Raw genomic sequence first — 21411 nt, 5'->3', positions numbered from 1 at the left:
TGCAAAAAGAGGTACTGGGGTAAAACATGCAAGGATGGCGGTATGATGGTCATTTCAGAGCCCCAAAAAGACAAGGAATATTTGTTAGACATCTCACCCACAGACCTGTGCTGAGCTTCTTTTTCTTTAGCTTAATATTCATAATTCAAAAACACAGATAAGAAAAAAGTAAGATTCACCCATAATCTTGTCACTCAGGATAACTAAGTCAACATTTTAGCATATAGCCTTTAAGATATTTTCTACAAAAAAGAACCATTTAGTACACATCAGTGAATTGATTTCATTACTTAATATACTGTAAACATCCTTTTATGTCAATAAATGTCTGTATCATTTTTAAAGGCTGCATATTAACTCAATGTATGAAATGTACTATAGTTCACTAAATCAATTCTCTATATTTAAAACATTTAAATTGTTGTTCATTTAACACATTGTATCTGATGATATTCATGAAATTCTGAGTACAGTGCCTGGTACAAAGTAAATATTCAATAAATGTTGGTGATACTGTTTACTGTAACAAGCAATGTTATTAAAAGCATCCTTGTATGTCCACTATCCAGTGACTTCCTGAGAACAGATATCTAGAAAGGGAATAGCTGGATCACAGAGTAAGCCCACTGCTAAGGCTCTGGACAGCTATTGCCAAATTTCCCATCAGGGGGCTTCCAACAAAGTACACTTGCACTATGGTGCAAGGAGGGCAGAGAGCTGATCTGACAAACCAACGTGCAAAGGAACAGTATGCAACGAAAATGAATCTGTGGGAGTAAGGGTGTGTACACTTCATCTTCTGCCAACTGAAGGGAAAAGCATTTTAAATGCATCAGGATCAAATCTGTTCATGCACTAGCTAACACTTAGGGCATGAAGACAGGAGGCTACGCAAGCAGCCTACGCTCCGTGTTACTCTAACATAAAACAGAGTACACACTGCTAGAGCACCATGGAATATTCTCTCCACACGACCGGCAGTGGTGGGAATGGCACGCCCAAATCAGACACAGGACTACAACCACTGACGCCAGAACAATGTCAAACATGACACTGTAAGACTGTATGAGCAGTCCTCATCAGATTTCTAAAATGATTGCAGGTTTCCAGAGGCAGAATAATAAAGAAAATGCTTCCACCTAAGGCTGGTTTCTCAAAAACACTGCAACAGAACAAATCTATTCACCACCAGCTTCCCATGCCCTACTTTAGAGATATATAAAATTTTTCCAACTGAGAGCCATGTGATCAGACACTCACATGTACGAGCCATGTGAGTTTTTCACTGAGAACAATGGAAAGTCAAGAGGGCCACAGTTGTTGTCCAAGTCTCAAACATGAGTCGCCTGAAAATAAAGACTTTATTCATATCTTTTCTTCTTTTCACCAATAAGGCTTCAGAAGGCCCCAGTGTCATATCATTTTAATGAAATTCAATGTGAACAAATGAAAAAGAACATGGGCTCTAAAGCCGGACAGATCTGCTTCTAAATTTTTACTCTATTATATCCTCAGTGTGACTCTGGGTGAATTATCTAGCCTCAGTAAATTACCTCTCACACCTCAGTCTCCTCATGTGAAAAATGAGATGATTACCTCTCAGAATTAATGTGCTCACACATGTGGGCCTGTTCCTCTCTGATCGGAGTGCTCTGCATGCTAGCCCTTGGCCTCTGAGGCCCACACACCGCTGGCTCCTGCTGAGCTGCTGTGAGAGGCCTCATGCTACCCTCTGCTGGGGTCTCCGCTGGCTACAGCCAAGATGGCCATTTCCATTTCCTGATTAATGCCATTGAATGCCGTCAGCCCCCACTCCCTGGGCTCATTTCTGGATCACTGTCTTGAATTCACAGTGACTCACAATCATTTCTATTACTCCTTAAGGAGCATTATACATGACTGAAAGAATTCTGGACAAGAGGCCCCTCCTTCCCGATCCTTAGATACAGGATTTTTCCAGGAATGAATTTCTACTACCCATTCACCAAGGTCTGAGGCATGGGGCTTTATAGAGCCGCCTCTATAAAATGGCTCACCTGCTACCCCTGCCCTCACCCCTCCACACTACCCACCAGAGTGCAAACACACCGTCTCCCTCCTATCAGCCCAGATCTAACCTTTGTGTTTTGCCGTCTGAATCACATACATTGTCAAGAGGCTGACTACAATTTTTAACAAGTACTATTATTATTCCATTTGTTTGAGCTGTAGTTATACCAATAAAATATATTCCCAATAAATGTCCCAACTTTTCATTTATCATCTTTGTGTTTTACAGTTTCTGTAGCAATAAAATTTATACACAGTAGTATGGTACAATTTCCCTCTACTAATGGAATTATTATTTTTGTTTGTGTTTTAAAGCTACAGAGATAAAATTTACTTGTAACAATATGACTGCTTTCGTTTTTAATGTCCTCTTATGATAACTGATAAATACAACAATGGAAAACCAGCTAACAAATGTGTTTATTTCATAGCAAGGCACAGCATGCTCTGGAGCCAGAGCAGCCCCTGCACGTCTCCCCATTCCTCTGAACCTCAGTTTTCTCTCCACTCAAATGGGAATACTGGCTGCCCACGTATCTGATCAAATACAATAAAGCCTATCAAGTGCCAGGCACAGGGTATGGAACAGAGAAGGATCTCAGTAAGTGTCAGCTCCCTGCCTCAACCCTTTCTTTCCTTGCAGAATCTGGGCTAACACACAAGGTGGACAGCAAGACCTGAGGAGAGGAAAGGGTGAGAGAAACTGGTTTCATCTAGCTTTCCACCCAATACAAGAAAGCCAGATTTTGTAAACGCCAGTTTCGCTATCCTTTTTAATCCTCCACATTTCCCTTGGAATCTTCCATTCTAATTATGGTTCTTCAGGAAAAAGCAGTGGCGGATCTCATATGCTGTCCCCACACCCTACCAAAAATCATAACACTGAAAAGGGGTGTTGAGAGTATTATATTAACATAGATATTTTCCATCAGCAAGTATCCACCATAGACATACTGCTGGGAGCTAGGAAACTAGGGTTAAAGAGAAAGGCATGGCCGGGCGCTGCGGCTCACAGGTGCAATCCCAGCACTTTGGGAGGCCGAGGCAGGTGGATCACCTGAGGTTAGGAGTTAGAGACCAGCCTGGCCAACATGGCAAAACCCTGTCTCTACTAAAAATACAAAAATTAGTCAGGCATTGTGACACATGCCTGTAATCCCAGCTACTCAGGAGGCTGAGGCAGGAGAATCACTTGAACCCAGGAGGCGGAGTTTGCCAAGAGCCAAGATTGTACCATTACACTCCAGCCTGGGCAACAGAGCAAGACTCCATCTCAAAAAAAAAAAAAAAAAAGAGAGAAAAGCACACTTGGCGGTTTCATAGTAGATATTGTCACTGAACAGATACATAGATATTATGCATATATTATATATGCATACAAAAATTTAAAAAAGAACATGGAACCTAGTGCTGAACTAGAAGTCATGGACTTGGGTTCTAATACCAGATGTGACCTTCCTGGATGGGAGTCATGGCCCCTCCCTTTTGCTGGCCTATAGTCTCTCCTCTATGAAATGAGGGTATTCCTCAAGACTTTTCTAGCTCCCAGAACAATGATGTAATGTAAATGGATGTGAAAGTGTTTTACAAACTAAAAGTGTTACACATAGAGTATTTTCATTCTGTACCAGTGAAGTCCATTAAGAGACTGATGCGGGCTAGAAGAAGCCATGTGTGGTTCCAGATCTGAGGCTTTACAAAGGGCTGAGCAATGGAAAGCATTTGGGCTGGGAGGAGATGAGAGGGGAGGAGGTCTGCTGGGGCAGAGTTAGAGCAGCAAAAGCAAGAACGTTTTAGCATCCATGAATTGCATTTGGGATAGAGTTGGTGGAGAGGAAGCTGGAGCAGTTAGGTCATTGTAAACATTCTTAAACAGAGCTCATGACATTAACCCCAGACATCTCCCTTCCTATCCATCATTAAGGCCTGTTGATTCTGCTTCCCAAATGTCTGATTCAACAGCTACTCTGTTACTCACCTCTCACCTCAACCACTGGACTAGCTTCCTGATTGGTCTCCCAGCTTCCACTAGGGCTCCCTCCATGATCCACTTCCCACCCAGCTTCCAGAATGACCTTTGCAAAAACAGAACTCTGATTGTGCCTCTCGCTTGAAACCCACGGCTGCTTTCCATGAGATCTTAGGATAAAGACCAAAATCTCTAGTGTTCTAGACTTCTCCTATTCCCTCAGACCTATACTTTCTCTTCTCCTTGAACATTTTCTCTATCCATTCACCTGGTTACTTCCTACTTATCCTTCAGATCTCATCTCAAATGCCACCTCTTCAGGGACACCTTCCCTGCTATACAGCCACATCTATATATTTTCTCCCCTACCCAGCTGGGCACAGAGGCTCACGCCTGTAATCCCAGTACTTTGGGAGGCCAAGGTGAGCAGAGCACGTGAGGCCAGGGGTTCAAGACCAACCTTGGCCAACATGGCAAAACCCCATCCCTACTAAAAATACAAAAGTTAGCTGAGTATGGTGGCACATGCCTGTAATCCCAGCTACTCGGGAGGCCGAGGCAAGAGAATCAACTGGACCCAGGAAGCAGAGGTTGCAGTGAGCCAAGATCACACCACTGCACTCCAGCCTGGCAGAGTGAAACTCTGTCACAAAAAACAATAATAATATATATTTACTCCCCTACCTGTAAATTCTCATAGCTCTCTTTTTTTCCTCATAGCTCTTTCCTCAACTTGTGTTTATATACTTATTACTCCAAGTATTTCATCATCATCACTCCCACTAGAATGTGAGCCTCATGCATCTGTTTGCATCACCACTATACACCCAGAAACCTAGTCCACTGCAGCACACAAGAGCACTTAATAAATATTTTCTGAATAAATCAGTAAAGCTAGTCAGACCACACCAGGCTGAGTAGTTTGGGAAATATATACCTATAAACAGGTGCACAAGCCTCCAAAATACTCAATCCCATGTGTTGGTATTGAGGATTGTATACAAGCCTTTATGAGCTGAGGTTTCCACGTGTATGAGCTTAACTAAAAACAAGTCCAAGCCAAGACCTGCAGCAGACAGGGCACTGAGTATGAAAGAAACCAAATTCCATTACTGATCTTCAGGCTTGATGAAGTAGATTTGCCTCTCTACCCAGAAAATGATGTACTTCAAACAACAACAACAACAACAACAACCTGTTAATCTAGTGATATTTATTACTTCACTGATTCAGAAAGTACCACATGTGCCAGTTCAGCATAACCCAGAGAAGAAGTCTGGACCTGGTATCCTCTAGTCTGCTCAAAGCCAACAGCAGGCCAACTTCCAGCTGCTCGACCCTGTGGCAATGAAGGGAATTATACCGGCCTGGCCCAGAGCAGTGCAGCCATGCCCTAAGCCAAGGACTCCATGGTCCTGGCCTACCACACCCAGCAGGAGCTCTATTGCCAGGACAAATGAAGCATTTCCACACAAGCTTTTGGCTAGATCCTCAGTGACACAGCCCTAGGAAGTCTTACTCCACTGTCACAGAACAAAACTGAGCACACTTTGGTGCCTCCACTTTACCCACAAACACCCTCCATCACTGTACCTCCCTGGCATGTTATTTTTTGACAGGTGTGATGTACAGCTCACCAGTCTCTGATGAGCTCTTGGAGTAGAGAGGTGGAGGGCTGTCTCTTTTCAGATCTTCAGGCAGATGCTAGATTCGAAATACCTGTGTATTTCACAAGTAATTATGTAATAAATGTTTATGAATGAGTGAATAATCAATTGATTCATAGGCTATATTTGCTAAACTGCAAATTGAATAAATGAAAAGTTTTCAAATGTTTTTAAAGCAGTAGAACCTCTTTCAAGTGAAACATTACGAGGGTCCCTAGTATATTTAACAGATCGTAAAGGAAAAAAAAAGTCAGTTACTCTGGCTGAAGCCCCATCCTCTGTCTCTCTGCCTCACTCACCAGGACCCCTTCAAATCCCCCCAGGCTTTTACAACAAGAAGAATGAACTACTGATATAATTAACAACATAGATCAAGCTCACAAATATATTGCTGAAGAAAGAAGCCAGACACAAAAGAGAACCTACCATACAATTCCTTTTATATAAAAAACAGGCAGCACTAACAGTGGTCAGAATGGTAGTTATCTTTAGGGGAGAAAGCTGAGTACTGAGAACACAAAGAGGGCTTTTGAGGGGCTGGTATGTTCTGTTTCCAGATCTGGATGGTGGCTCCATGGGTGTGTTTCCTTGTGAATATTCATGACGTACACTTAAGATCTGTTCATTTTTCTATAAGCATGGTCTACCTTAAAAGCTTGTTGAAAAGTAAATAAGTAAAAACAAAAACCTCCATGAAGACCTCAGAGTCCAGCTGGAAATCAACTGTCTTAGAAAAGTGTACGGCTCTATTTCACTGACCAACCCAGTGTGGGCGACCTGCAGGCTTTCGACGGGATGACGGTACTCACGAGGCTTTGATGAGCAGCCGCTCTCTCTCCTGGAGTTCTCGCTTCAGACTTTCCACTTCCACCTTGAGCTCAATGTTCTTCAAGACAAGATTAAGAAAGAAAAGAAACAATGTAAAATACAGGCCCGATGAATGTCAACAATGGGGAAACTGTTTCCAGCAGGACTGACTATAGGATGCCTGTAATAGGCAGACGTTAGATGATTCAAAACCCTCATTAGCCTCAGGGCACAGGAAAAAGGGAATTATTCAACACTGGTGGTCTCAAAAGAAAGACCTGGATTTCGGGAGACTTGGAACAATTATGTAAATGCTTCTAACAGCCAGAGCACTCAAATATCAAGGCATAAATGTCATACAAGTAAGGCTGATTTAAAAATTGTATGCCCTCCGCCAAGCAAATTTACAAGCAATTCTGCAGCGTGTTTTTCCCATTCCAAAGCAATTACTGGTGGTTGTTCACAATCATGCATGTGGGAGCTGTGGCAGTGCGGATGTGTTACAGCTTTAAAAAAAATAAAACATGCGGATGGAAAACAGGAGGCCACATCATGGCATGTGTCATTTCAATACAAGATTTCAGGCTTCTCACTTACAAAAAAGCTACAACCACATGGGGCAAGCTGTCTGTAAGGAACGCCACAATGTTCTCCAACCAAATGTCTTCCTCTTAACTGACTGGAACAAAGGGAGTCGCACACAGCCTTGGGCTTACAACTCACGTGAGAATCCAAGACACAATGCTTGGCAAATGGAATGCAATATAAGACAGTGGAACAGTGGCAGGCTTCTCAAACTTATCCACAAATGAATCCGAGACAGGATATTAGATGAACTCATGTAGTGGATGGAGGTTTGGATGCATAGTTTGTGGAGGATTGCTATAAATCTAAGATATCTTGGAGATCTCCCTTTTGTCTTTTTGTTTTTTTATTTAGAGGCAGGGTCTCACTCTGCTGTTGCCCAGGCTGGAGTGCAGTGGTGCCATCATAGCTCACTGCAGGTCTCAAACTCCTGGGCTCAAGGGATGCTCCTACCTCAACCTCCTGAGTAGCTGGGACTACAGGTATAAATTGCCATGCCCGTCTTTTTTTTTTTTTCAACAGATGGGGTCTTGCTATATTGCCCACGCTGGTCTTGAATTTCTGGCTTCAAATGATCCTCCTGCCTCAGCCTCCCAAAGCACTAGGCTTGCAGTTCCTCTTTTATTTTAATAATCCGTCCCGATTTTACATTCTACTCCATAATACATGAGTTTTTTTTTTTTCTTTTTCCCAAGATAAAGTCTCGCTCTTGTCACACAAGCTAGAGTGTGGTGGCATGATCTTAGCTCACTGAAACCTCCACCTCCCTGGTTCAAGTGATCCTCCTGCCTCAGCCTCTGAGTAGCTGGGATTACAGGCGTCTGCCACCAAGGCCAGCTAATTTTTTGTATTTTTGGTTGAGACAGGGTTTCACCATGTTGGCCAGGCTGGTCTTGAACTCCTGTCCTCAAGTGATCTGCCCACCTCAGTCACACAAAGTGATGGGATTATAGGTGTGAGCCACCTCGCCCAACCGCACATGTATTATTTAAACAAAAATATTTCCAGGCCGGGCGCAGTGGTTCACACCTATAATTCCAGCACTTTGGGAGGCCGAAGTGGGCGGATCCTTGAGGTCAGGAGTTCAAGACCAGCCTGGCCAACATGGCAAAACCTCGTCTCAACCAAAATTATGAAAAATTAGCCAGGCATGGTAACACATGCCTGTAGTCCCAGATACTTGGGAGGCTGAGGCAGAAGAATCGCTTGAACCCAAGAAGCAGAGGTTGCAGTGAGCCAAGATCATGTCGCTGCACTCCAGCCTGGACGACAGAGCAAGACTCCATCTCAAAAAAAAAAAATCATTTCCAGTAAAATTTGCCATCTCAAAGGACATGCCTCCCTTCTTTCTGTCAAGCACGCCTAGAGAAACAAGTACTTCAGGTTAAGAAGTACAGCCATGATAGAAAGGTCATGGGTGTGTGACCAAAAGGACATGGTTCAAATTCTGTCTCTACTCTCTACCAGGAGAAGACCACAGAGTCAGTGGCTACTCATTTATTCACTCCTTTGCGTCACAGAAACTCACCAAGCACCTGTGAAGGACCTACCACAGAAGACACTGAAGTGAACAAGACATGCTAACGTAGAATACAAAACTGGAAGCACAATACTGTAACTATCCTTAGACGCGTAAGCCCACAGGGTGAGAAAGCAATGCTTCTTTCCAATCCCTCAAGTGTCAAAAACAAAGCATAAAAGCTCCCATGACATGGGGGCTTTAAGGACTAAATGAGCTAGCAAATGAGAAAAGCCTGGGAGACAGGGCTCAAAATAGGTTATCTTCTTCACTGTCAAACAACAAAAACTAAAGAAGTCATCTATGAGGCAGAATTTTCTCTTGAAGAAAGTGATCTTTGCATAAAGGACACTGGGTGACAGTGTATAATGTCTTCAACTGTAATGCTGTGAAAACCGCAGAAACATCCTTCAACAGAGGATTCCTTTTCCAGCTCTCAGAAGGGTGGAGAGCTTCTATTTATGAACTGATATAATATACTCTAAGTGCTTCATTTTTTGATGACCCAACAGGCACTCCAATTTAATAAATTTAAAATAATTAATACTAATATGTCCATTAGGCTATTTTTCTCAAGCCCAGTGTATCTCAAGTTATAAACTTATATACAAAACTATAATTTCCAAACCAAAAGTAAGGCCACCTCCAAAGCATAAAATGGAATATTATGAAACTATTAAAAAAGGCAGCTTAGTGTGGTGGCTCACATCTGTAAGTTCCAACACTTTGGGAAGCCAAGGCAGGAGGATGGCTTGAGGCCAGAAGTTCAAGACCAACCTTGGGCAATATAGCAAGACCCCAACTCTACAAAAAATAAAAATTAAAAAATGCCAGGTGTGGTGGTGCATGCCTGTAGTTCCAACTACTCAGGAGACTGAGGTGGGAGGATCCCTTGAGCCCAGGAGTTAAGGTTGCAGTGAGCTATGATCAGGCCACTACACTCCAGCCAGGTGACAGAGTGAGATCCTGTCTCAAAAACAAAAAGAATAAAGAAATTCATTCTTAAACTGCTATGAAAGAAAGATACCCAAGATATCATTCAGTAAGGCTGGGCAAAGTGACTCATGCCTGTAATGTGAACACTTTGGGAGGCCAAGGCAGATGGATCACCTGAGGCCAGGAGTTTGAGACCAGCCTGGAGAACATGGCAAAACCCCATCCCTACGAAAAATACAAAAATTAGCCAAGCATGCTGGTGTGCACATGTAATCCCAGCTAATCAGGAGGCTGAGGCACAACAATCGCTTGAACCTGGGAGGTAGAGGTTGTAGGGAGCCCAGACTGTACCACTGCGCTCCAGCCTGGGCAACAGACAGAGACTCCATCTCAGAAAAAAAAAAAAAAGATATCATTAAGTGAAAAATGTAAGGTACACAACAGGACATGCTTGCATTTATGTAAGAAGAGGGTTTATACACATACACGCACACACACAGATACAAACTTGCTTGTACTATATATACATAAAATTCCTCTGCATAAGGAATCAATAGTTATTAGATCTAGAAAACCAGGACACAAGGGTGGGAGAGTCTTTTCAGTGTATATCTCTTAGGCTTTTTGAATTCTAAACCATGTGCACCTATCCAAAAATTTACACTAAAGAAAGGGGCAATTAAATCAGGTCCAGTCAGACAGCTGAAGCGGTACGATACAATGAGGTTGGAAGACCTGGGCTCAAAATCCACCTCACGTAGTAGCTATATGACATCAAATGGGTTACTCAACTTCCATAAGCCTCAGTTTCCTCCCCTGTAAAACGAAGATAAACTCCACTGCATAGAGCTACTGTGAGAACTACAATAAGATGCAAATGTACAGATGCCCAAGACAGTGCCTGATAGAGTTGGCAACTGACACGTTTTATATTCCTATCACCCAAGAAGTCCTTAGACGCATGACTACCATACTCACATATAAACTGCTTTAGACTATTGGTTTTCCTTTAAAAATGTGATTGCATCACCACTCCCTTCCAGAAAAGGGGACATCTTCATTGTCTTTCCACTCCCAGAGTGAAGGAAAAAACTCTCATAAGGGACAAAGAAGCTTTTCAATTCTTGAAAAGGCTCAGAAGTACAGCACAATCCCTCTTCAAGACAAGTCAATTTAAGTTCATCTGCTGAAACTCAAGGAGAGTTCTTTTTCCTCCTTCAAAAGTTTCCACTGGTACAAACTTCAGAGAAGAAAAGTCAGAATAATTCCCAGGCCAAGGGCTAATCTACTAGAAAAAGCCAAGAAACAGGCACTGAAATATTGTTTGTACTCATGTCTTTTCAAGAAGGCAAGTTCTTTTTTCAACTTTCAGAACCATGGTTTGTTTTCAGACAAAGACCTCCAGGTCAAGACTTCAAATGGGGATAGCCTTTTCTTCTGACAGTTAGAGGCAAGCACACAAGAATACAGAAGAGTCCTATCACAGAAAAACTGACAATTCTAACTTTGGGCTGCCAAAGGAAGCCCGAGAAGACAATAATTGTCAAACACTGACTGTGTGCTGGAGCTTTTCGTCTGTCTTCTCATTTTAATCCACACAAATAACCCTATGACAAAGGGATTATCAGTTAATTCTGGAAGCAAGCCCCAAGAGCTAAAGTGACTTGCCTAAATTACGCTGGTAACAGTAGAATTCAACTTCAAAACCATTCCACCATTCCACTGCTAAATAACACATAATTATAAAAACTTAATTGAGGTAAACAGTAGTGAATCCAAATTCTGATTTTTAAGACAGAATGAAAGACTTCCTTAAAATTAATCATGTACCCCTTTGCTTAATACTAAAGTCATCCTAGTATCTTTATGCTCCCCATAATCAATTCAGATTAAATGAAAGCATCTCTATCTATTTACGCTAACTCTGAGAACAAATATTAATCAAATTTCAGCTTGATGACAATAAGAAAAGACACAAGGGACAGCAATGAGAAGTGGGCCACTCACAGTTTTGTAGATGTGTTCAGTGGGACCATGAAATTCCTGTTGCATTCTTTCCTCAAGGAAATAGATGCGAAGCTTTAGGTTAAAGTTTTCTTTCTTCAATTCAGTGATTTGCTGAAAAATATCACAGAAGGGTCATCAAAAGCAAACAAAAGACAGAGGGTCCAACAGATAGTACATACATTAATCCCTATAGATTAAGAAGCTACAAAATGGATTCAAATGTTAATTACTAGAGAAAGCTTATTTTTGCTACCATTGTACTAACCCAGAAGAATTAAGTGGTTCCCACTAGCCAAGGTTAGTACAATTTGAGCATTAAAATGAATAATGACAGGAATGAATAACGACTGAATAAAGAAAGAATTCAAAACTCCACACTGATAATAAGAAATAAGAAAAGGAAAAGAAGAATCTCTTCCTTTCAAAAGAAATCCAGTTAATAAATGTAGAAGAATAAGAGGAACAGAAAATCACTATTGTACAACCTCTACGGTAATGATTGATTCAGGTAAGAATCAGCAACACTAAAAGCATTAGATGAAAGGTCATTACAGAACATCATATTCAGACAGTCTCAGACATATCACCCCACAAATGGCTTGTTAATTATAAAAGGAAAAGGTACCTTTAAATTTTAGAAACCTTCCAAACACCATCTGAACCAAAAAAATTTATCTTTTATCACCACTGAAGGGATAAACAAACATCATGTTCTTCCTGAAATAAATCAATGAGAGCAAACAATTCCATCTAAAGTGCTTCTGTCTATAACCTCTAACATGTATCTAATCAAGAGGAGTCTACCGGATAAATCTAATTTGAAGAACATTCTGCAAAACAACAGGACTGAACTCTTGAAAAATCTTAATGACAATCCTAAGGCAAAAATGTTTGGTGAACTCTTCTAAATAAATGGAAGTTGAAGAGGCATGACTACTAAGTACAATAGAATCTTGAATTTCTTAGAAAAACAGCTATATGATGATACCTGGGGAAACTGGAATAACAACTTATATTAGGTAATAATATTATGATTTTACAGGAAAATATCCTAAGAAAGAGACACATGTACTGTGTCAAGACATCTGCAATTAACTCAAATGAGTGGAGACAGGAAAAAAAGAGATAAAGCAAATATAGAAAACATTAATTGGTGAATCCAGATGAATAACACATGATTGTTCACTGTACTATTTTGCAACTTTCTCATATGCTTGAAATCTGTCACAATAAAAAGATGGAGGAAAAAAGAATTAAGAAAAAGTATATTTACTGCAAACCTACCTCTATGTAAACTACCACCAAGCTAGATGATTTACATATAATATCTCAATTTTTAAAGTAACACTGCAAAAGTACCACCTCCACTATACACATGATCAAAGATCACACCAGTAGGGGAAGAGCTGGGATTCCTATCCTGCTGTCTGACTCCAGTAACTATGATCTATCAATTAAACCTCACTGCCTATAGAGAAAATTCCCGATTTTTTGGTTTGGTTCATCCAGTACACTTTTCTGTGCAGTCTAACTTAACTTTGAGAACGGATATGAGCCTACACAATAAAGCAATCCCTAGTATGTTTATATCACCTATTTAAATATCTAAATGTTCTCCAAAATCCTACCAACATCCCCTCTCTGTTTCACATATTTTTAAGTCTCTGCCTTTAGGGGGGGAAAAAATTTTCTCTCCTTAACACTGTTATAAAGAGAGTGACAGAAGCACAAGCTAGGAAGGGACTTTAAATTAGTCCAAGATGATGGTTACCTTTGGGGAGGAAAGGTGGGTAGTGCTTGGAATGAGCTACAAAGCAAACTTCTGGGGTACTGATAACGTTCCACATCTTGGCTTTGGTGATGGTTATAGGGTATGTTCCTTTTTTGATAATTCATTGAACTGTTCACATATAATTCGCGGGTATGCCAGTATGTATGTTACACTTCTTTTAAAGTTTGTTTTTTTTTTTTTTTTTTTTTAAATATGAGGTCTTGCTTATCACCCAGGCTGGAGTGAAGTGGTAGAATTACAGCTCACCACAGCCTCAAACTCCTGAGCTCAAGCAACCCTCTCACCTCAGCCTCCCAAAGTGCTGGGATTATAGGTGCAAGCCATCACACTTGACCTCATTTTTTAAAGTTTTTAAAGTCAAATAGTCTATTAGGCTATGGTTAATGTGAATTATTAAAAGTCAATTCATCCATGGTTAAGTAAATTACACTGTGTCAATTATTAAAAGTCAATTCATCCATGGTTAAGTAAATTATAGTATGTCAACTCAATGGAATATGCTAGAACCATAAAGAAGAATGAGAGACCACATGGTGCACTCACAGGAAATTATCTCCAAGATACATTGTTAAATAAAAACACATGGTATGGAACATTATACAGACAGGTTTTAAAACAGCAGGGGAATGAATACATAATTAATTACTTGATATGCTAGTATGCATCTAGAAGTACACTGTATATTTGTACCGCATAAATTTCCTATAAATAAATTAAATTTAAAGTAACAATGGATAAACGCAATCTTTTTTTGAGACTCTCCGAATTGTAAAAAGAGTGCTGATGATATTGTACTAAATGCAGTGTGTCTGTCCACACTATAGTTTGTGCATCTGTTGTTCTCTTTCCATTCTCAAAGTCACTGTTTAAGCTCAGTTCTCAATGGTAAGGCAGAAAGATGAGCAGCTTTGGAGACAATATTAAGTTCAATCTTAACTCTCTTTTATGATGCAACCTAGACATGCTACTTCTTTGAGCCTCAGTTTCCTCAACTTTAAAACAGGGATAACAAAATCAATCTCACAGCTTTTTGTGATAAGAAAATAAACGAATTTGACCACTTTGTGATAAGAAAATAAATGAATAAATGAAATGGAGTCTCTCTCTGTCACCCAGGCTGGAATGCAATGATGCGATCTTAGCTCTTTGCAACCTCCACCTCCTGGGTTCAAGTCAGTCTCCTGCCTCAGCCTCCCAAGTAACTGGGTCTACAAGTATGTGCCACCATGCCCAGCTAATTTCTGATGGAGTGTTTGTTTGTTTAAGATGGAGTTTTGCTCTTGTTGCCCAGGCTGGAGGGCCATAGTACAATCTCAGCTCACCACAACCTCTGCCTCCTGGGTTCAACTGATTCTCCTGCCTCAGCCTCCCGAGTAGCTGAGATTACAGGCATGTGCCACCACACCTGATTAATTTTGCATTTTTAGTACAGATGGGGGTTCTCCATGTTGGTCAGGCTGGTCCCAAATTCCCGACCTCAACTGATTCACCCACCTCAGCATCCCAAAATGCTTGGATTACAGGCGCAAGTCACTGCACCCAGCCAGAAAAAAAAATATTTGAATAAATAATAATCTAAAACTTTCTAATTTTGGAAAAAGGCACAAAACATATAGACTCAAGAAGCTCACCAAACACCAAACAAGATAAGATCAAGGTAACTCACACTCAGAGACTAATGAGCACTTAAGACCAAAAAAAACTCAAAAGCAGCCTGAGAAAATGCCATATTACCTATGGGGCAATGAACAATGATTTGAATGGCAGTAGATTTGTCAACCAAAACCACAGAGGTCAGAGGCAATGGAACAATATTATTAAACCACTGAAAGAAACTGTCATGCCAGAATTCTATATCCACTAAAACTATCCTTGAAAAGGAAGGTAAATGAAGACATTCTCAAAGGAAAACAAAGTAAATTAATTCATTGCCTACAGACCTGTTCTAGACCTCTTAAAGGACATTCTTTAGAAAGGAAGGAAATGATACCAGAAAGAAATGTGTAACTTCAGAAATTAAGGAAGAGAATAACAAATGGTAAATATCTGAGTAACTATGTAGAACAGCAATTCAAATTAAAAATCTATAAATTCTTTAAATCATGTATGACAGCTGAAAGCAAAGTTATAACACGGTCGGGTGAAATTTTCAATGGGCAGTGATATGATACGTACTGGGGATGGGCAGTAGTAGCATTTTACATTTCACTTATACTAAAATGAAGAGTTAAGTATGTAGTGTATATCGTAACCTCTAAAGCAACCACTAAAAATGTTCAATGGTTTTTAAATAAATTATACAAAGGATGTGTTCAAAAACTCGATAAATTTAAATTGAATACTACAACAATTTAAATAATCCTAAAGAGGTTTCAAAAAGGAAACAGAAGAATGAAAACCAGAGGGAAAAAACAGAACACAAGTCAGAAAATGGTAAGCTAAATAAAAATACACTGCTATCTGTTAAATGTAAATGGGATAAACACACCGATTAAAACACAGAGACTGTCAGGATTTTTTTAAAAAACCTGGTCCTGGATCTGGAAAAAAAAATTTTTTTTTTTAAAGAAAGAGAAAAACAAACCCAACTATATGCTCTATGTAACAAACCACTTTAAATATAATGATAGAGTAGGCTGGGCACAGTGGCTAACACCTATAATCCAACACTTTGGGAGGCCGAGGTGGGCAGATCACAAGGTCAGGAGTTTGAGAACAGCCTGACCAAAATGGTGAAACCCCGCCCCTACTAAAAACACAAAAATTAGCCGGATGTGGTGGCATGCGCCTGTAATCCCAGCTACTCAGGAGGCTGAGGCAGGAGAATATCTTGAACTCAGGAGGCAGAGGTTGCAGTGAGCCGAGACTGCGCCAGTGCACTCCAGCCTGAGCGACAGAGCAAGACTGCATCTCAAAACAAAAAAAAAAGAAAGAAAATAAAAAAAGAAAGAAAGAAAGAAAATCACAGTCTAAATCCTTCATGAACATAGACACAAAATCCTCAACTAAATTTTGGCAAAATGAATAACAGATTCATACATCATGTGTGGGGTTTATTTTTTATTTTTAAAGACAGGGTCTCACCATGTTGCTAAGGCTGGCCCCTAACTCCTAGGCTCACACAATCCTCCCACCTCAGCTTCTCAAGTAACTGGGACTACCGGTACATGCCAACACACCCAGTTGTGACTGAGATTTATCCCAGAAATGCAAGGCTAATTCAATATTTGAAAGTCAATCCATGTAAGCCACCATGCTACCAGACTACAGAAGAAAAAAAAAATATGATCATATCAACAGATGCAGAACCCAACTGCCATTCATTTTTTAAAAACCAACTGCCATTCATTTTTTAAAAACTCAGCTAACTAGAAATTAAAGGGAAATTTTTGCTAATCTGCTAAAGTGCATCTAAAAAAAAAAGCCATACATCTACAAAAAACACATTTAATTAAAGACTTAAAAAACAATACTGGAGGCCCCCTCCCTCTATCCCAGCATGGCAGAGCTTCTTCCTTCTGTCTTCTCCCTCTTGCCTATTAAACTCTCCACTCCTTAAAACCACTCCACATGTGTCTGTGTCGTTTTATCAAAACAGGCATGAGGACCAAGAACCCTGGTGTTCCTCCACTCATCGGAGCCTTATCATTTTGTTGCATGGGCCAGGAAAGGAAATTTAATCATCAGACTGGTGAGTGTAGAGCGGATTTCAACTTTAAATCTGTCCTTTAATCTCAAGGCTCTCTTCCAGCTACCATGTTGCCAAACTCTCTTTCTATCCATGGTCTCTTCTCCTCTCTGTGTGTGTCTAATGTGAAGGAATCTTTATAGTTCAGGAAACAGGTCTGTTAGAAAAGATGGTGAATCATGGCAGGCGGTAACTCAATAAATGGTTCTCCCTCTACATTTTCTCTGGTGAGCACATGGTATTTCTTTTTTCTTTTTTCTTTGAGACGGAATCTCGCTCTGTCACCCAGGCTGGAATGCAGTGGAGCAATCTCGGCTCACTGCAACCTCCGCCTCCCGGGTTCAAGCAATTCTCTTGCCTCAGCCGCGCGAGTAGCTGAGACTACCCGTGCGTGCCACCATGCTCCACTAATTTTTTGTATTTTTAGTAGAGACAGGGTTTCACCATGTTAGCCACAATGGTCTCAATCTTCTGATCTCGTGATCTGCCTGCCTTGGCTTCCCAAAGTGCTGGGATTATAGGCGTGAGCCACCTCACCTGGCCAGTATGTGGTATTTCTAAGCCACCTAGTAGAAATTAGGCTCTAGGCCTCTTCTGGGAATGGGAGGTTTCTGCCTTTAGCAGTTAGGAGCAAGATGTCTTCCGTAACCAAATTTTAGTCCCAATATTGTCCCACTGGCAGGGAAACAGGCATTTAGTTCCTATGTTCCTTTAAGGCATCTATTTTGTCTCCTATTAAGACAGCACCTAATTAGTAAGGGTATTTTAAGTCTGGAAGTTAACCAGAACCATTTCTGGATGGGTAAATGCTTCAGCATGGGCTATGATATCAGGATATAGAGTTCAGTCTGGCACTCCCCCTCCCTTAAAGGGGCCTTGCCTAATTATATGGTTTTCCTTGAAATCTGGTTTTTTGTAAGGCATACAGGGCACACAAGTCTAGGAGGTCAAAGGGAAATAAAAGGCAGAGAACTGATTGCTTGGGGACAGAAAGACTAAGGCCCAAAACTCAGTTCCTCTGGTGCCATGGCTTGGAGGGTCATACCTGCAGTCATGGGCGGCACATTTAAGCGGGTGCTGGGAATCCAGGAGTGATGGAGAGAATAGTTGGGGGGATGCCCTCTACTGTTTTCATCTCCATCCTGGATCACATACGAAAAGGAAGGAGACTAAAAGGACGCTTTTATTCTCACTTCTCTTTCTAGACGGGTAACAGATCCTCTTCAACATGCACTCCCCTGGAGTGTATTTTGAAACACTGGCACTCCTTCAACCTTGAAACTTTGAAGAAAAAGTGGCTTATTTTCTTTTGCAGCCACATCAGGCAGGCCCAGGGAAAACAGTTCCCCAAAATTAAAAAAAAAAGTAACTTTCAGGGAAGTCATCTGAGGGTCCCCCTTATTTGGGGTCCCTTTAGGTTCCCTTCTTATTGCAGGACCTTAGGCAAGTAAAGGAAAACTGAGGCTGATTTTCTGATGACCCTGATCGGTATATAGAAGCGTTCCAAAATTTAACTCAGGTACTTGACCTCACATGGAGGGATGTTATGTTGCTACTAAGTCAAACCCTCACTGCAGCTAAAACAGGCAGCCCTGCAAGTAGAAAAGAATTTTGGAGATGAGCAATATGTCTCCTGTAGTAGACCAGAAGGGAAAAGAGAAAATAGGGCAGGCAAAGAAATAGGGGAAACGGCATTCCCAATAGGAAGAGAGGCAGTACCTCTGGACAACCCTAACTGGAACTCCTTTCTAGGGTGTTTTTCCTTCTTTTGCGGTTTTAAAATGACTTCTATCTCTTTTATAATGTTCTTCCAACCTAGGAAAAGCTAATTTTCCAAACCTTAAAACACCTGGCCTAGAGTTGAGCTAGGGAGAAGGGAATCCAGAAGCCTGATATACCAGCAAAAGGGTAAAAAATTTTTACCAGTTAGGCTTTTGACTTCTCTCTCCCTGTGCAAACCAGTGAATGGGATACTAAGGATCACTGTTTATGTTCTCTGCAAATGTACAATTAATTAAAAAGGATTGGTAAGGTTGGTCTTAAGCTGTGGACAATCTGGTGTGCTTTGCATGTCTTTCTGTATGGTTCTGTCAAAGAAAGGGTATCTTAGGTTAGGATGCAGGCCCAGGCCACCATAAGGCTGCTATTCAAACCAGCCCAACAAAACAGTCAGTAACAAACTTAGCTAAAGGCCTCCATCTTGTTTCATGTCCTTGGGAACATAATCTGTAACTGGGTGGCAATACTTTGTTTTAGTCTCCACCATTTTACAGTGGTGGCTGTCTTCTTGTGCTAAGTCAGTTCCTGGGTAAGGGCCACAAAATCTAACAAGCCAGCTTGTCACTCTGGGTGGTGCCAGCTGATCCATCAAGGGCAGGGTTTATGAAATATCTTAAGCACTGATCTTAAGAACAATTTAGGGAAGGAGATGGAGTTTCGCTCTTGTTGCCCAGACTGGAGTGCAACGGCATGATCCTGGCTCACTGCAACTTCCATCTCCCAGGTTCAAGCGATTCTCCAGTCTCAGCCTCCGGAGTAGCTGGGATCACAGGCACCTGCCACCATGCCCAGATAATTTTTGTACTTTTAGCAGAGACGGGGTTTCACCATGTCGGCCAGGCTGGTCTCAAACTCTTAACTTCATGATCCAAAGTGCTGGGATTACAGGTGTGAGCCACTGTGCCTGGGCATTTTATGTAAATTATACATCAATAAAGCTGATTTTTAAAATAACTGAAATGAAATATAGCAAAATGTGAAAAGCTACACTTGGAAGCTAGTACATTCCCATACATAAACATTCATCAGGTATTTTTTCCAGTTCTTAAAAATAATTTTAATAGTATATCATATTCTTTTTCATAAATACAACTTTTTTTTTGAGAACAGAGTCTAACTCTGTTGCCCAGGCTGGAATGTAGTGGCGCGACCTCGGCTCACTGCAACCTCCACCTCCCAGTTTCAAGCGATTCTCCTACCTCAGCCTCCCGAGTAGCTGAGATTACAGGCATGCGCCCCAATGCCTGGCTAATTTTGTATTTTTAGTAGAGACGGGGTTTCTCCATGTTGGTCAGGCTGGTCTTCAACTCCTGACCTCAGGCAATCCACCTGCCTTGGCCTCTCAAAGTGCTGGGATTACAGGCGTGAGCCAGCATGCCTGGCCAATAAATACAATTTTATGACTGGATAAAAGAAAACGATAAGCATATTTCACATTAAGTATATTTTCAAACTACCTTTGGCCCTCTTGTTAACACTTAAGGTTTCAATTTTGTGGCTAACAAGAACAGCACAAGGAACAACTGGTAGGTTCATTAGCACCTCCTTTTAAATGTTTTAAGAAAACAGCACATAAAACATTCATTCAAACAAAAACGACTACCCCCGCCAGATGCTTCCTATAAAGAGAAACCTTATTCTGTTACTCAGCTACCAATAAAATATTTATGGAGGTTGGTCAGAATGTCCCCATTGTATACAATGCTAAAATTCCTAGCAACACTTCAAAGAATATTTGTCCTATTTATAGGTAAGGAAATTTTTTAAATGTATATGGCAAAGGAAAATACGCCTTTAGAAGGTCACGGCAAACGCCAGACAGTCCCAAATGAATAAAATGAATTACAAGCACCATCTTTTCCACCATGGCCAGTTCCGTTCTCTGCTTAGTACCACTTCCCTCACAGTTTTCTCTGAATACCACCACCAGGCTGGAATGGGGATCCTTCTACATGTTTCCACACACCCTCTACTTTCTTAATCAGAGCAATGACCACACTGCATTGTACTAGCTGGATGTTTGCCTTTCTACCCACCCCCATCCCGTAACGACCTTGTGCAGCACTCTAGTCTGTAACCCAAGAGACGGCTACTGAATAGTCAACCGTTGTTGGCAGAATAGATGGACAGACAGACACATTTAGAAACTTCTTGGCTGGGTAGGGTGGTTCACACCTGTAATCCCAGCACTTTGGTGGGCAGACGCAGGAGGATCACTTGAGCCCAGGAGTTTAAAGATCAGCCTGGGTAACATGGCGAAACCACCTCTCTACAAAAAAATTTTTGAAAATTAGCCGGGCGTAGTGGCACACACCTGTAGTTCCAGGTACTCTAGTGGCTGAGGTGGGAGGATCAATTGAGCCCAGGAGGTCGAAGCCACAGTAAGCCATGATCATGCTATTGCACTCCAGCCTGAATGACAGAGTGAGACCCTCTGTCAAAAAAATTTTTTTTGTTTTGTTTTTTGTTTTGTTTTGAGATGGAGTCTCCCTTTGTCACCCAGGCTAGAGTCCAGTGGTGTGATCTTGGCTCACTGCAACCTCCACCTGCCAGGTTCAAGAGATTCTCCCTGCTTCAGCCTCCCGGGTAGCTGGGATTACAGGCACCCACCAC

General features: G+C 41.2%; 1 protein-coding gene across 2 annotated transcripts in view; it reads right to left on the bottom strand.

The window, feature by feature from the left end:
- Window positions 1-21411, bottom strand: part of CDK5RAP2 (CDK5 regulatory subunit associated protein 2) — a 197558-nt gene that overhangs the window by 153650 nt on the left and 22497 nt on the right. For both annotated transcript variants that reach the window (XM_021674018.2, XM_064378500.1), the window contains exons 4-5: window positions 11540-11650; window positions 6495-6571 (exon numbers count right to left, since the gene is read on the bottom strand). In XM_021674018.2, coding sequence (XP_021529693.2) covers window positions 6495-6571; window positions 11540-11650 — 188 coding nt within the window. The remainder of the gene's footprint in view (window positions 1-6494; window positions 6572-11539; window positions 11651-21411) is intronic.

The sequence above is a fragment of the Aotus nancymaae genome, unplaced genomic scaffold (genome assembly GCF_030222135.1).
Source record: "Aotus nancymaae isolate 86718 unplaced genomic scaffold, 86718_ANA_hifiasm-v0.15.2.pri h1tg000003l, whole genome shotgun sequence".
Taxonomy (NCBI): domain Eukaryota; kingdom Metazoa; phylum Chordata; class Mammalia; order Primates; family Aotidae; genus Aotus; species Aotus nancymaae.
The sequence above is the reverse complement of the archived record's forward strand: the minus strand, read 5'-3'. Positions and strand labels throughout refer to the sequence as shown.